This window comes from Vombatus ursinus, unplaced genomic scaffold, assembly GCF_900497805.2.
Source record: "Vombatus ursinus unplaced genomic scaffold, bare-nosed wombat genome assembly UNPS02014177.1, whole genome shotgun sequence".
NCBI lineage: Eukaryota > Metazoa > Chordata > Mammalia > Diprotodontia > Vombatidae > Vombatus > Vombatus ursinus.
Window position 1 is genome coordinate 613,910 of NW_020953955.1, and position 15,670 is coordinate 629,579.

The following is a 15,670-nucleotide window of genomic DNA, read 5'->3' on the forward strand; positions in this document are numbered from 1 at the left end:
GTGGGAGGAAGAGGCCCTTTTAACTGGCAGATTTAATTAGCAGGAGCATGTGGGTTTCAGCTTATTAGAAATAATTTTCCCTCTCATTTGCTTCATCAGGCAAGGAGAGGTTATGAATATAAAGCAACAGTCTGTCCTGTTGATAAAAGATGAGCTGTTGGCTGGGGGGGATATTTCAAAGCCCCTCTATCCCACTGGGGGCTTGAACACAGCTGCCAACCTTCCCACTCCTCAGACTCTCCAGCCGTTTTCCCATACCTTGTTTTCTTACATTCTGAACTTGTGGTTGTATTAGGAATTTGGGCTTGTTTGTTTACTTTTTACACTTTACTAAAGGGAACCTGCCTGGTAGAATAGACTTTCTTCTGCTTTTCTTACGACAAGAAGCTTGATTGCTGCTATTAATAAATTCTAATGAATTAGAATTAATGAATTCTAATATTATTGAGCAAAGAGGCAGTGTAGTAGTGGAGAGAGCGCTAGTGCAATTTCAGAAGTCTAGGGATCAGAGCAGGCTTCCTGTCTCAACTCTGCCACAGCTAGCTGTGTAACTCTGGGCAAGTCACTTGACCTGTCTGGACCTCAGTCATCTTTAAAATGAAAGGATTGGGTTAGCTGTTCTCCAGGGTCTCTTCCAGGTCCGAAAAGCCTGTTTCTAGATTACTCAGCTTGTCAGTTTCTCTATTTGTAAAATTGAGTAGGGAAAAGAAATCTGTGTTTGCATTCATTGTTCCTCTAAGGGATGGCCACGGGCCATTGTTGCCTGGAAGAACAGGCCAGCCAGTCCTTTGTCAGACTGCTTCCGAGCAGGTTCTCCCTCTGGTCACCTCCCAACTCTAGCGCCCAGGAGACAGTGGGCAAGTCAGATGGTTTGGCTGGTGCCTCAGTGTCTTTCTCATCCCTGCAGTGGATATAGTTCCCCTTTATGGGACCGATTGAGTAATCATTGGTTTTCCTCTCTCTCTTTGCGCCTATTCTTCACCAAGAATACCTGGGTTCCATATAGAGGCTCCTGGCATTTTGAAGCCTGGGTAGAAAAGAAGGGGCGCAGATCAATCAAGTTTTGGGGCAAGAGGGTGACTTCCTCAAAGGTGAGAAGGTGCTATTCTTCTGGAGTTTGGAAAGGGAAAAGGAGAGGAGCAGCACCGGAGGGGGAGCTGGTGTTGGAGAGTAGGGGGCGGGGGGGAAGGGGGGGAGGAAGAGCCCTCTCGTAGCCCCAGTGCTGAAGGATTCAGCTCCCCAAGGGGCGCAGGAAGTGCTGCGTTTATCACGGCTCATAGCGCTGTTGGTGAACACAGTGAATCAGATGCTTCTCTTATGCCAGGCGTTGGTGGAATGTACTGAAGAGCCCAGCCCTTGTTCGGTAGGTGCTTGCTTCTTTCCTGCTTCCTTAGCCTTTCTTCCTTTGAACCTCAGGCAGGAAAAGTGGAATTGGTGGAGATGGAAGGCCTCGAATGATAATTAATAATGATGATGGTGGATAACAATGTTTCCTTGTTCCTTTTAGCCAATGAGTGTTCAGTGTTGGGCCAGGTGCTTTTTAAGAAGAATTCCAAGGTCTTTATAAACATTCTCTTCTTCATTCTTACACTTGATTATACAGCTGAAGAAACACAGAAGCATGGGAGAGATTCAGTGACTTAACTACTGTGGCCACATAGCCTGGCAGTGATAGGTGCGCTCCCCCAGATCCTCCCGAGTCCCAGTTCAGTTTCCATCTCCTCCTTTGTTGTGCCTCTCACAGAGGCATTTGGGGGAGGCCCCAGCGGAAAGTGGGCAGTAGAACCCATCCTCCGCTCATTCCTTTTGGCCTTGCTCGACAGAGTGGGCAGAGGAACCTGTTTTTCCTGGGGTGGTGTAGGTCGAGGAGTCCTGTCAGTGAGTCAGCTACCCTTCTGGGCTTAGGCCACTCCCCAAACCTCTGGAGCTTTGTGATTATTGCCATGGGCTGAGGACAAGCCCTAACAGCTCCTTCCTTAGCCTGTGCCTCACCTCCCTCTGTCAAAAAGCAAATTCAGACAGGCTCCTTGGGATGGTCACCCAGGAGCCCTGTGGGGCACCATAGCAACACAGCCCCTCCCCAGGCCAGGAAGAGATTTTGCTCATGCATGCCTCTCCTTCGTAGGAGGCTCCCATGGCTGAGAGCAGAGGGTCCTTTTGAAATCTGGGAGCAGGAATCCTGGCTTTGTTAAAGCAAGGTTATTGGCATCAGCTCCCTAGGGCCAGTTACTATAGGAGGATGGTTTCTCTTGACACCAGATTAGGATTTTGCCCCATACACCTTGGCTGGAGTAGGTTTAAATTCAAAGATATTCTGAGGGGGATAAAGTTCATCATCTGGAGAAGGATGCCTTAAAAAGTTGGAGAACTGGATGAGTTAGTTTGGTTTGGGAATAAGGAAACCCAATGGTAAAAGCGATCAGGGAAATTGGCACCTACCCATGGGGGCTGTTAACTCTTATTTAATAACTTCCCAGGAACTTCTAGGCCTCCTGAGGGATGAGGGAAACCCTTGTTTCTTTTATCAGAAACTAAGAAAATCATAATGGTCTCTATTCTCTCCTGAGGAATGGCTTTTTTTTCCTTTTTTTAAACATTGTTATCTCCTTGTGGTATCCATGGGAATTGACTAACTTTTCACTCTTTCCCATTTCAGTTTACTTCCTTAGGAACAGGCCATAGGAATAGGCAGCGTGAGGGTCAAGTGAATCACCCTCTTTTCCCCAGCAACAGAAGAGACAGAAAAGAAGGGACCCTGCTCGGGAGAGGTTCCAGCCTGGGTGACTGATTTTCTTCATCTCTTCCTCCAAAGAATGAAGAAAGCCAGTCCTTAGGGTGGAACTGGGTAGGGGCTCTTCCTTCTGCTTGTTTTCCCATCCCTCCCTATCTCTCCTTGTTTCTTGCTTCTGTAAACCCCAGATACTCAGAGCAGAGGATCTCTTTGTCCTTATTTTAGTTCGAGGTGCATTCCTGGCAAGAGCAGAGAACTGGACTTAAGCCCCCTCGGTCCCGTAGGACAGTGGTGGGTGCCCTCTTCCCATCCTCATCTCCTTGCCCAGGGGAGAGATAGGTTGCTGATCTCTGACATTGCACGAGACACACGGCCTGTGATAGTGACCCTTGGGGCTCTTTGAAGGCAAATCAAAGCATCTTCTGTAGGATTTCCAGGGACACAAAGCTTCTTGCCCTCAGGTCTGCCTCCGATGCTTTTCTTGGGCACTGAATTACTTTTCTTTGGGGGCTCTCTTGCCCTTTGAGAAACCTTCCTTTATGTTGGTTGATAGAATCCTTGGCTGCTATGGATTAAGCCACTGGGACCATCTGGCACCTTGTTCTGCCGGCTCCTTCCTTCTTTACTTCAGACTAGGCTAGGAAAGGGAGACAAGGACACATGCTGCCCTAGTTCAGGGATTAGCTCCTTGCCACAAAGTAGATTAGTGTATTATGCTGGTGTCTTCCAAAAGGAAGGCCTCTTGAGCTGAGTGGGAGAGGCCCTTCGCTACCAGGGTAGACGGTATAGTACAGTGGAGAATTCAGAGCTGGGTTCAGATCCCGTCTATGATGCTTATACTTTTGTGACCATGGGCAAGTCACTTAAATTTATCTGTCAGTGAGATGGTCAGAATGGAAAGGGGGAGGGGGGAGGGAATAAGCATTTATAGAGATTTATTTTTGCACTATGTGCCAGATACTGTGCTAATTGCTTTTACAAATATCTCATTTGATCCTCACAACACCACTGTAAGGTGGGTACTGTGATTATCCCCATTTTACAGTTGAAGAAACTAAGAGAAAGAGAGTGAATTGTCCAGGGCCACACAGCTTAGTATCTGAGGCTGAATTTGAACTCTCATGTTCCTGACTCCAGGCCCAGGATTTCAGTCACCGTACCATCAGCTGCCTCTGAATACCCTCTAGCTCTCTGTCTAGGCTCCTCCTATCCTATTACCTGGTAATTCTTCTGGCACAGAAAGTAGCAGCCTGAGCAGCCTTTCCTGGAAGTCTCTAGAGAAAGAGAAGATTTCTGTAGGACTTCCTCAAGGAAGGAACTGAGCCATGTTTCCCATCTCAGTCCTAAGTTAGGCCATTCCCTTCTGGCAGATATTTTGATTCTGTTGTGAGTTGGCTGGGTAAGCTTTTTTAGTTTCCCTATCTCTCTCATTATTCAATTAGGGGTTCTTTAGTCTGAGCCCCATTTGCTGTGATTCATTTTTAGGCCTGAAGAATCTTGGGGGGGAGGGGACAACTCCTTGCTGTTTTGTCAGCCTTCTCTTGAATAGAACTCAGTTCAGTCCTTGAAGAAACTCCAGGCCCCTGAGGGTGAGTGGGAAGCATCGCCATAGGGCTCGGAGTCGCCTGGGAGTGGGGGCAAGGGAGGAGAAGCAGCTGGTGGCACTTGCCTTGACCAGCGTGCAAGTCAGTGGGACCTGTCGAGGATCCAGAATCTTTAGGCTGCTCTGGAAAGGGATGTGCTTGGTGTTGGTGACACGGTCTGTTCCTAGTTGTCACTTCTGCTTTGATAGGAGGGAGGGATGAGTTCCAAAAAATTCCGGTCGGTTCCCAAAAGGGATCGGCCTCTGGTGTTTCTGAGGTCAGTTTCCTTGGTGGGAAGAAGGAAGCCTAAGTGGCACAGGGTTGATATTGGGGGCAGTTCTCTTAGTCCTTTGTTATACCCTTTGGGAAATCAGACTCAATTTGTCCGGAGGGTGAGAAATAGGAACAGGGATTTGAGAAAATAAAGGGAAACTTCCGACCAGACTTGTGTGTGTTCTAGGAATTGAGCCAAAGACAATTCCTTGTCTGTAGGTTCCCCTCCTGGAGTGATGGGAAGGAGAACCCCTAAACCTCATTCACTCTAGCCCCATAGACTGGTAGACAAGCTGATGGCATTCTCCCTGGGGGAGGTTTTGGACATCAGCTGGGTGTCTAAGAAGCTTTGTCGCACTCTGTGGACCAGGATGGTAAGGGAGCTCTGTCACTTCAGGTGGCTTCTCTCCTCACCCCTTTTTCCTCTTCTCTTCTCTGCACAGGTGCCCAGGGTTGAGCCTGTATGTGTCACCTGCAGTGCCCATCTATAATGCTGTCATCTTCCTCTTTGTGCTGGCCAACTTCAGCATGGCCACCTTCATGGACCCAGGCATTTTTCCCCGAGGTAAGACCTCCCTCTTCCCTTTGGGTAGCTCTGTGAGAAAGAAGAGCAAACACAGTTAACCCTAGGCTTTAGGGGTTTGGGGATTGTGAGATTAATTTATGGTCTAGAAATAGGGACGGGCCTCAGGTCCCCAAGGAAATGTATTCACAGTTTGGTCTAGGTCTTAGCTCAGGATTGGGTGAGAATGGGGTTCTCCTGACCTTTGTGTGTGGCATAAGACATTGTCAATCCACTGATCCTTTAGGTTGGCAAAGGCCACTTCCCTGCCACACCCTTCCCCACCCCTTTCTCCCTCCTAGTTTCTCAGTAAGTGGTAAAAGGAACTGAGTCCTAGGGCTGAGGCAGTAATGTATGGAACCCCAGGGGATTGTTCATCAATTTATTTATTCTTTGTTGAGGGTCAACGAGGTATAAGACACTCTGCTAGGCATTGTTGAGGCAGTAAAGATTTTTTAAAACACATTTCCTTGTAGAACTTTTAGGCCACGGCAGATAAGACACATGCTTCATTCTCCCTTGTGTTATGGTTATTTGTGTATCACCAGCACAGTATGTGTAGAGTGTCATAGGAATTGAGCAAAGGGAGAGATCACCTCTTATTCTGGAGATTAGGGAAGGCTTGAAGAACGTGGCTTCCCAGCTACATCTTGAAAGATGGGTGGGCTTTTTATTCATGGAATAGTAAGGTTATTCAACAGAGAAGGAATGGTGTGAGCAGAGTTGGAAAAAGGGAAAACAAAGCATGTTTGGAGACTGGAAAAAACTTCAGCTTGGCCGCGCTGTGGAGAGGGGACCAGGCTCTTTGAGCTAGGAGCATGTTGGGGAAGCGAGATGCCGTCAGCACGTCCTCCCCCGCAGTGCACCAGGTTGTTGGGGTTCAACCATCTCTCTCCTGCCACAGCTGAAGAGGATGAGGATAAGGAGGATGACTTTCGAGCCCCACTTTACAAAACTGTCGAGATTAAAGGGATCCAGGTTCGAATGAAATGGTGTGCCACCTGCCGCTTCTACCGTCCCCCTCGATGCTCCCATTGTAGCGTCTGTGACAACTGTGTCGAGGTAAGGGCCTTGGGTACACAGAGGGAGGGGGCAGAGCACAAGGCCCTCTTCTTGGATGGCTCTGTCTTCCCCGTCAGGTGGCACAGCCGAATCCTTTTAGCCTCAGAAGAGACTGAGATCGAATCATGTCCATTAGTCTTTGGGTTTTCCTGGCTCCATCCCAGAGCCTGAGGATGTCAGCTGCATCAGAGGCCACAATAGTAAATGACATTTATGTAATGCTTTAAGGGTTACAAATCATTGTATATACATAATTTAATTTGGTCCTTGAAGCCATCCTGTAAGGTAGATGCTATGGGTATTATTGTCCTCATTTTCTGGATAAGCAAATGGAGGCTCAAAAAGATTGTGGCTTGTCCATAGTCGCTGAACTAGTAAGTGTCAGAGTGGAGATTTGAACCCAGGCCTCTCCCAACTCCCATTCATTGTTTATTCTGCTCTACCCCTTGCCTCCCTAGCTCACTGCCATAAATCAGCGTGCTGTACACATGCAGAAGGCAGGGGAGGATGGTGTCTCTGAAGGGCAACATACTGACTGGATCCCAATCTCACCAGGATGGAGATTCCGACCTCCACCCTCCATCCTCCTCGGGTTTTTGAGAAACATTTTTTCTGTCTTCTGCCCGTGTCTAAATTACCTCTTGCTCCCGTTCCATCCGCTTGAGCTCCTGTGCCTACTTAGCTTCTCTGATGCCAGTTACACGGGTGCTTCCCTGTTTGGTGCCTTTCTCTCCTTGACTGTTGTCTGCTAACTCCTCCCACTTGCCCTGGGCTGTAAGTAGCTGCCAGCTCCATAGTGTCCCCGTTCTCATCGAAGCCTCATTTCCTTTTAGCAAAAGGGAGCAGACTAGGTTAAGGCTAGTGTGGCCGTTGCCGTAGAGGAAGCCACACCAGCTCCTTGAGAATGAGCTGTGGCCTCTAAGGGACTTCTCGAGCCTTGGGAAGGAATGGGCCTTCCTGAAGGCCTCTCAGTTATCTGAGGCACACTGACAAAACACAAACAAACAAACTTGGGCTTGTTCCCCTTTCCCTTCTTGATAGAAGGCGGATGGGCTAACAGCCAGACCCGGTTCAGCCTTTCTCTCTTTGTGTCTAGGAATTTGACCACCACTGCCCCTGGGTGAACAACTGCATTGGGAGAAGGAACTACCGCTACTTTTTCCTGTTTCTCCTCTCCCTCACCGCCCACATCATGGGTGTGTTTGGCTTCGGCCTGCTCTACATCCTCTACCACATGGAGGAGCTCTCAGGGGTCTGCACAGCCGTCACGTATCCTTCCGGATTGCTTAGTGCTGGGGAGCAGTGGCCCACAGGTGGAGTGGGGGTGATGGCAGAAGGAAGACCCACTTTGTGGTACTGGGTCAGTCAGCTCATATTGCTTTAATGGTTCCCTTGACTCTGAGGCTGCAGCATGGCAGTGATGTGTGTGGCTGGCTTGTTCTTCATTCCTGTAGCTGGCCTCACGGGATTTCATGTAGTGCTAGTGGCCAGAGGTCGCACAACTAATGAACAGGTATGAGGGAGTATGGGCGGGTTTTTTTTATACTTTATTATGCTTAGTTTTTTATACTAGTATAATACTGTCAATAAAGAGTTATACTGATAATGGGAGGGGGCTTGGTGTGTGAAGCCTGGGGTGAATAGGCCTTTTCCTTTGGGGAGTGGCCTGCTTAGCACTGTGCCTGATTTCTAAGCCTCCTTTCTAATACCCGATCGTCTGACTTAGCTCACAGTGGTTTCCTCTCTGCAGGTTACGGGTAAATTCCGGGGAGGTGTAAACCCTTTCACCAATGGCTGTTGCAACAACGTCAGCCGTGTGCTCTGCAGCTCTTCCGCACCTCGGTAAAACCTTCCTCTCCCGTGGCTCAAAACGTAGCTTTCCAGAGTCTATTCTAGTGTGGGCTCATGAGAGGTGGAGATTGAAGTCAGTAGTGGCTCTTCCTCTGAGAGTTGGGTGGCTGTCAGAGGAGGAGGTGCCCGCCCTAGAACGTAACCCCAGATCTCAGCTTCTCCCAGTTATTATGGCTACTGCAGTAGCCTGCTAGTTGGTCTCTGTATCAAGCCTCTCGTCTCTCAAATCCATACGAGTCCCAAAGTGACTTTCCTCATGCGAAGGTAGGTCTGACTACGTCACTGCCTCACTCCATAAACTCCTGTGGCTCTTCATTACCTGTAGGAGAACAAATAGAAGCTCTTCTGTTGGGCCTTGAAAGCCCTCCACCTGCACAACCTTAGCAGACTCTTAGCTCTCCTTCCCAAACTCTGTGCTGTCAGCCTAGGCTTCTCGAAGGCTGTCACTCTAGTGGATCTGGGCCTTGCCCTGGCTGTCCCCCAGACCTCCAAGGCCCTCCCACCTCCCCTCTGCTTAGAATCTTGTTTCTGTAAAACACAAGCTGCGTCTCCTGCAGGAAACCTTCCCTCGGTTTTGAGGTCCACCTCCCATATTTTTACTTTATTTTAAATCTGTTTTGTATGTGCCTGTATCTGTGCCTGGTGTCTCCCCTGATCAATAGAATGTAAGTTTTTAAGGGCCAGGACTGTTTGATTTTGATCTTTGTAGCCTTAGCACCCATCACAATATCTGGCACATAGTAGGTGCCTAATAAACAAATGGTTGACTGGTTGGCTCTTTTTTTCTATTGAGGGATTTGATTCACCTTTAGTGATCTGAGCCAGGGATTAGCCTTTGGTGGCCTGCTCTTACCATTCTTCAGAGAATGAAAAGAGTTGGCTCAGTGCTGGCCTCTTCAGTGTTTCAGTGGAGGCCCCCATCCTGTATGATGGATATCCCTTACAATGCTTTGCACATGGTGAGTGCTCAGAAAGGATCGGCTTTATTTGACTACCAGGTACTTGGGGAGACCAAAGCGAGAGCAGACAATCGTGATTCGGCCTCCTTTCCTTCGACCGGAAGTATCAGATGGGCAGGTTGCTGTGAAAATTATGGACAACGGTATCCAAGGGGAGCTCAAGAGAACCAAGGTGAGGGGCTTAGGGGATGGGAAGTAAGGTCAGGAGGGAATCTGTTTCCCCCAGTGATGAGTAAAAAGGTTTGTGACATCCTTGCTCTGTGCCTTTTATCTGTAACATTCTGCAATGCCAGACTAGGGATTCTTAAACGTTTTATCATGGCCCCCTTCTGGTGAAACTTATGGAACCCTTCTCAACTCATGAAGCTAGTTGGCACAGTGAATGAAGATAGACAACTCTCTTTTTTCTTTTTATCATGAATGTTTATGTTTAAGTTCATTGAAAAAAGAACAAAAAATGTTAAAAGGATGACTAGAAATATTTGTTTTAATATTCAATATTCATATTTTAGGCATAATTGCTTAAGTCAAGTCCTGGAGGCCAAAGGGAAAAGTGTAGGGTGAGAGAGGAGATAGTCCAGTTTGGCTGGAGACTAGAGTGCTGTGTGGATAGCATTGGGGAAGGCTGACAAGTGGTGCCTGATGGGGGGTGGCCTTGAGTGTCAAACAGAGGTATTTGAACTTGAGTCAGCAGGCCATTGAATGATGAGCCAATGAGAACGATGGCGGTTTTGTGAAGAATGAACTGGAGCAGGAAGAGGTGGAGGCTGTGGTGGCGCTCCTGGGGGATCGGCTTGTGTTCAATATGGTGCAGACAGATACAGCTCTTGTGGGCACTTTCTCAGTGCTAGGCACTGCGCCAATGCCAGGAATGAGCACATGGGACATTCAGACAACCTCTGCCGTCTTTTGGGGGGGATAGCCTTTATCCATATACATGTATGTATGTATGTATGCACACATATGCATGTATATACATACATAGAGTTTTTAAAACCTAGATTTCTCTCTCTAGCCTTCCCTTTCATTCCTCCCAGGGGAATTTTTTTTAAAAATTAAGAAGAGAAAAAATCCAGAAAAACCAATTAACATATCGATAAAATCCTATGGACCCACCCCAACTTCTGCACACGAGATGGTAGGCTCATCCTCTCTTCTTTCGGACCAAGCCTGTGTTTTCTTCAAGCCCAGTGATCTCACGTACCAGTTTGTCTGGCCAGTACCTAATGCGCCTCTACTGTCTTTCCAGTTCTTTGCTACCACAAAAAGTGCTGCTGTCAAAACATTTCTTTTTGACAGTGGCCTCCTTGGGGTATATGCCTAGCAGCAGAATCTCTGGGTCAAAGGATAAGGACGTTTGTTTTAGGCACTTTATTTGCATACTTCCAAATTACTTTTCAGCTTGGTTGTTCCAATTCATATGTCTACCAGCAATGCATTAGTGTACCATAACTCCTCTGACATTGACTCTTGGTATCTTTGGTCGTGTTTACCTATTTGCTGGCTAAGAGGGGAAAACGGGAGTGTTTTGGTTTGCGTTTCTCGTGTAAGTGATTTTTAGCATGCTTTCTGTTAACATGGATGTTAATAGTTGGCAATTCTTCTGAGAATCATTCATATCTTTTTTTGTTGTTCAGTCATTTTCAGTTGTGTTCGACTCTTTGTGACCCCTGGGGTTTTCTTGGCAAAGACATTGGAGTAGTTTGCCATTTTCTTTCTCCAGCTCATTTGACAGATGAGGAAACAGACAAACAGGGTTAAGTGGAGGGTCACACAGCTAGCGAGTGTCTAAGGCCAGATCTTTCTGACTCCAGGCCCAGGGCTCTATCTGTGCTTCACCTGGCTGCCCCATTCGTATCTTTGGACCACTTCTATTGAGGAGTGGATTTTAGTCTTGTGTTTCTGTTGTCTGTGTATCTTGGATATCAAACCCTATCAGAGATATTTGACATGACAGTTTTTTTCCTGGTTGATTGTTTCTCTTTATTAGATGCATTTGTTTTGTTTGTGTGGAAGCTTTTCATTTCCATGTAATCACAATGGACTATTTTATCTTTTGTAACTGCCTCTATCTTTTGTTTGTTAAGAATTCATCCCCTACTCCTACCTGTGAAGTGTATGGTCTGCACACACAAAAAGGGTAACCAGCAGGTGGAGAGCCATAGTTGGAGCTGATGTCCAGGAAGGGAGGAAGCCGATAGCTCATATTTCAGAGCCCAGGCAATGGCAGTGGGAGTAGAAGGGAGAGGAATGAATGAATGAATGAATGAATGAATGAGTACTGAACCATAGACTTGTGGGACAGAAGGGCCTTTTGACATCACCTGTCTGTCCCACCTGTTTAGAAAAAGACATCAATTGTGACCTCTGCTTCTGCCTCAAGCCAGGTAACCTTCAGTTTCACAGACTGTGTTCTTCCATGTCTAACCTCTTCTTTTTTGCAAATCTTAGTCCAAGGGAAGCCTGGAGGTAACAGAGAGCCAGTCTGCTGATGCTGAGCCCCCGCCACCTCCTAAGCCAGACCTGAGTCGTTACACAGGCCTCCGGACTCACCTCAGCCTAGCCACCACTGAGGGTAAGAGCTCTGGGGAGAGCAGGATGGTCAAGGACAGCAGGGTGGGGGAGATGGGAGGGGGAGGCCTGGAGGCCCCCTTGACATGGGGACCCCCTACTCTGTCTGCTAGAGAATCAGATCCCTGCTTCAAACTTGTGATCCCTATGTCCTACTGCCATCACACTGGGTAATGGTGTCCAGTTCCCTGCTGGCATCCTTACCCTGACTGAGAGCAGCAGCACGTGTCGGGCCTCCTCTCTTCTGCTCAGTCCAATCTTCAGATTCTTCATTGGCCTGGCTCTTTCAAGAAGAGGGCTAGGGCAGCTAGGTGACATCACAGGGGGAGTCTTGTCCGAGGTACTAGCTGGGGGACCCAGGCAAGTTACTTCAGTTCTCTCTTCCTGTCGTGAGAGTCACGCGAGATCATCACGTGAAGGGCTCTGCAGACCGAAAAGTGGTCCATTACTGTGCTTCTGTACTTCCCCCTGCAGACAGTCTTTTGAGCAAGGACAACCCCCCCACCCCCACCATGTACAAGTACAGGCCTGGCTACAGCAGCAGCAGCGCATCCGCTGCCATACCTCACTCCTCAAGTGCTAAGGTACAAGACTTCCCCAACGGGGATGGGGAGGGACCTTGGCACAGAGAGTCCAAGTAGGTCCTGGCTTCCTTGGGAAAGTGGGAGAAGAGGGAGGGGCAGGGAGCCGTCTCATTAGCTGTTGGCTTGGTGGAACCCAGCCCCGTGAGTGGGGGATTCTTGAGCTCGGGGGGTTTCGCGGTGGGCACCAGCGTACCGAGGGGGTGCTCCTAGACCAGGTCTCAATGCGCTCCTGCGCTTCCTTCTTCAGCTGAGTCGAGGAGACAGCCTGAAGGAGCCAGCCTCTATCGCCGAGAGCAGCCGCCACCCCAGCTACCGCTCAGAGCCCAGCCTGGAACCGGAAAGCTTCCGCTCTCCCACTTTTGGCAAGAGCTTTCACTTTGACCCACTGTCAAGTGGGTCGCGTTCCTCCAGCCTCAAGTCGGCCCAAGGCACAGGCTTTGAAATGGGTCAGCTGCAGTCGATCCGTTCGGAGGGGACAACTTCCACCTCCTACAAGAGTCTCGCCAACCAGACACGCAATGGGAGTCTTTCTTATGACAGCCTGCTCACCCCTTCTGACAGCCCTGATTTTGAGTCGGTGCAAGCAGGGCCAGAGCCAGACCCCCCCTTGGGCTATACCTCTCCCTTCCTGTCGGCCCGGCTGGCCCAGCAGCGGGAAGCTGAGAGGCACCCACGCCTGGTGCCAGCTGGCCCTCCACCACGCGAGCCCTCGCCTGTGCGGTACGACAATCTGTCGCGCCACATTGTGGCTTCCCTTCAGGAGCGGGAAAAGCTGCTGCGCCAGTCACCTCCTATTCCTGGCCGGGAAGAGGAATCTGGACTGGGAGACTCAGGAATCCAGTCGACGCCAGGCTCTGGCCACGCCCCCCGTACCAGCTCATCTTCGGACGATTCGAAGCGCTCACCCTTGGGCAAGACCCCACTGGGCCGCCCAGCTGCCCCCCGTTTTGGCAAGCCAGAAGGGCTTCGCGGCCGGGGACTAGGGTCCCCTGAGCCAGCCCCAACTGCCCCTTACTTGGGCCGATCCATGTCCTACAGCAGCCAAAAAGCCCCATCTGGTGTCCCTGAGACAGAGGAAGTTGCCTTGCAGCCATTACTGGCCCCCAAGTAAGTGTCAGAGTTGTTTTGTAGACTTTCCTTGCCCTTTTTGTCCTGTATGAGGGGTCATTACCTTCAGAGCACATTTTAGCTCCAGTGAACCCGGGAGTTTAATGATTCCATCTGAACTGTCCTCATTTTCTCCTGGCCATGTGTAGCCAGGCCTGGGGCCTCCCCATCTTTCCTCAGGAAGTACGGGTATGTGCCTTTGTGTGCCAGAGGAAGTGAGTATATGAGAAATTCCCCCTAGACAAAGGAAGGGGGAGTGAGTGTTAGAGAAGGATAAGGGTGGGGTTTTTTTTCCCCCTCGTGTCAGAAGAGGATCACTGGGGAGACATTTGTATTTTGAGGGGGTGAACGGCCAGGAGAGAAAACGTATGTGGCTCTGTCCTTATTCCCTTCCTTTATAGTCTGTTTATACATTCTGCTACTCCATCCTCCTCATTTCCTGATACCCATCTGTCCTTCCTTTCCCAGAGATGAGGTGCAACTGAAGACTGCCTACAGCAAATCCAATGGGCAGCCCAAGACCTTGGGTTCTGCCTCCCCTGGCCCGGGCCAGCCAACCCTCAGCAGCCCCACCCGCGGAGGAGTCAAGAAGGTGTCGGGAGTGGGTGGCACCACCTATGAGATTTCGGTGTGAGCCCTTGGCGCCTCCGTGCCTACACCAAAGGGCCCTGAGTGGCTACCCTGCTCCCCCCCCAGGGGCTCCCCTCACCTGCATGGACACTTTTCAAACCACAGATCCCAAGAGGATGAGGAGCTTTTAAAAACCACAATATTGGAGGCAGGGGATGTGAGGGAGAGTTCGCACCCACTGCCAAGGGGCAGTGACCTCCTATCTGAGAATTGCCCTCCTTCCCCTAGCCCTCCCCACCCCTGGGCCAGACTCAGTGGACATTTGTGCAATTGCTTGCCCTGGAGGGAACCGGATCGTTTTTAAACCAGAAATAATTTTTTTTATTATTGTTACGGATTCTATTTTTTCCTCTTCTGCGTTACCAGGTGTGTGTGTACATATATATATATATATATATATTATAAATATCAAAGAAATTATATATCTACCCTGGGATGGGGAAAGGGGAGAAGAGGGGTGAGCATCAGGAGAGAAAGGGGAGCTCCCCCCCACCCCCACTTCTCTCCCTGCTCCTCAGACCAAAAGGAAGAGGGTAGAGGCATGGGAGCTTCTAACTCATGCCCTTCCCTCCCCTGTGGCTTCTCCTCTCTTCTTCCCCCTCAGTCGTCACTGAGGAGCTTGGGAAGAAGACAGGTGAGAGTGAGAATATTCTCCACAGGGGCCTTGGCCAGAGGAGGGAGAGATTTGGGGATGATGCAGTTAGTTTTCTAGTCTCATTGGCACTTGATTTTCCTCAGTGGGCGAGGCCCTGCTGCCTGACCCCAGGCGCAGCAGGAAGGGAGTTGGCCTAGCCCAATGACCATATCATTGGATCCCACCCCCACCCCTCCAGGGGCAACAGGGGCAGGCAGCCCGTCAGTGCCTCCCCCAACTCTCACAGTTGATTTTTCAAATTCAAGGCCGGGAGAGAAGAATCCAAAAAGCAATATTTCTCATCACATGCCAAAAACTGGGAACGGAGAGAGAGAGGCAGGCCTTGGTCCTGGCCTCTCCAGCTTCCTTGGGGATTACCTTTAGCCCAACTCTCCTGGGTGGCAGGGGATGCCTGGGTCCTGGCCTCTGTAAGGGGGACCCACCTCCCTCTAGGCAGAGGCCCTTTTATTTTTTATTCTGATTAGCCATTTTAAACCAACAAGGAATAAAAAGAAATCCTGATCTAATCGGCTCCCCTGATTTGTGTTCTTTTCTTACCTCAGGGCAGGTTACAATTACACACTTGACCTGGTGGGAGATGGATGGCTGGGGCAATGAGGCTCAGGAGGCCTGGGCTTCAGGCAGCGATTCCCACTTTACCTCAGTCTGTTTTGTATAAAAGGTTCTCAGTGGATTAGACAGATGTTCAAGTGTGCCTTCCTAACTAGGCTGACTATTGCCGAGAGCTAGCTGGATGAATTCAGCTGGAAGAGAGTCAGAGCCAGGCCAAGCTATAAACCACGGAGTCAAGGAAAAGACCAGGGTCCAAGTTATAGGGTGGGTTTTTTTTGCTTTTGGAAAGGTGGTGGCTGCTGTGGGCCACAGCACCTAAGCAGGGCCATCACCACCCTTACCCAGTCAATGTCAGGTAGGGCCAAGTGCCACCTGCTGGCACTAGGGGAGAACTACAGCTGCCGTCTGAGCCTTGGTGAAATGAACGCAGGGCCCTGGAGGCCACAACTTCTTAGCCCAACGTGGTCTACGCTGCAGAAACCGGGGAGGTTAACCCTCTGCCAGGTTTAACTGGAGAACTGGGGCATAACAGAGTTAAGGAGAGAAGGTA

The 15,670-nt window shown here is 49.5% G+C and overlaps 1 protein-coding gene across 1 annotated transcript in view; it reads left to right on the forward strand.

Moving 5' to 3' along the window:
* The window catches only part of ZDHHC5 (zinc finger DHHC-type containing 5), a 22,691-nt gene extending 8,396 nt beyond the window's left edge, over positions 1 to 14,295 (forward strand). Inside the window, exons 3-12 of the mRNA XM_027860266.1 lie at positions 5,031 to 5,152; positions 6,054 to 6,211; positions 7,308 to 7,480; positions 7,622 to 7,724; positions 7,962 to 8,053; positions 9,061 to 9,193; positions 11,473 to 11,596; positions 12,067 to 12,176; positions 12,424 to 13,283; positions 13,752 to 14,295. Of these exons, the coding sequence (XP_027716067.1) occupies positions 5,031 to 5,152; positions 6,054 to 6,211; positions 7,308 to 7,480; positions 7,622 to 7,724; positions 7,962 to 8,053; positions 9,061 to 9,193; positions 11,473 to 11,596; positions 12,067 to 12,176; positions 12,424 to 13,283; positions 13,752 to 13,917 (2,041 nt within the window). The 3' untranslated portion in view covers positions 13,918 to 14,295. The remainder of the gene's footprint in view (positions 1 to 5,030; positions 5,153 to 6,053; positions 6,212 to 7,307; positions 7,481 to 7,621; positions 7,725 to 7,961; positions 8,054 to 9,060; positions 9,194 to 11,472; positions 11,597 to 12,066; positions 12,177 to 12,423; positions 13,284 to 13,751) is intronic.
* The last annotated feature ends 1,375 nt before the right edge of the window (positions 14,296 to 15,670 follow it).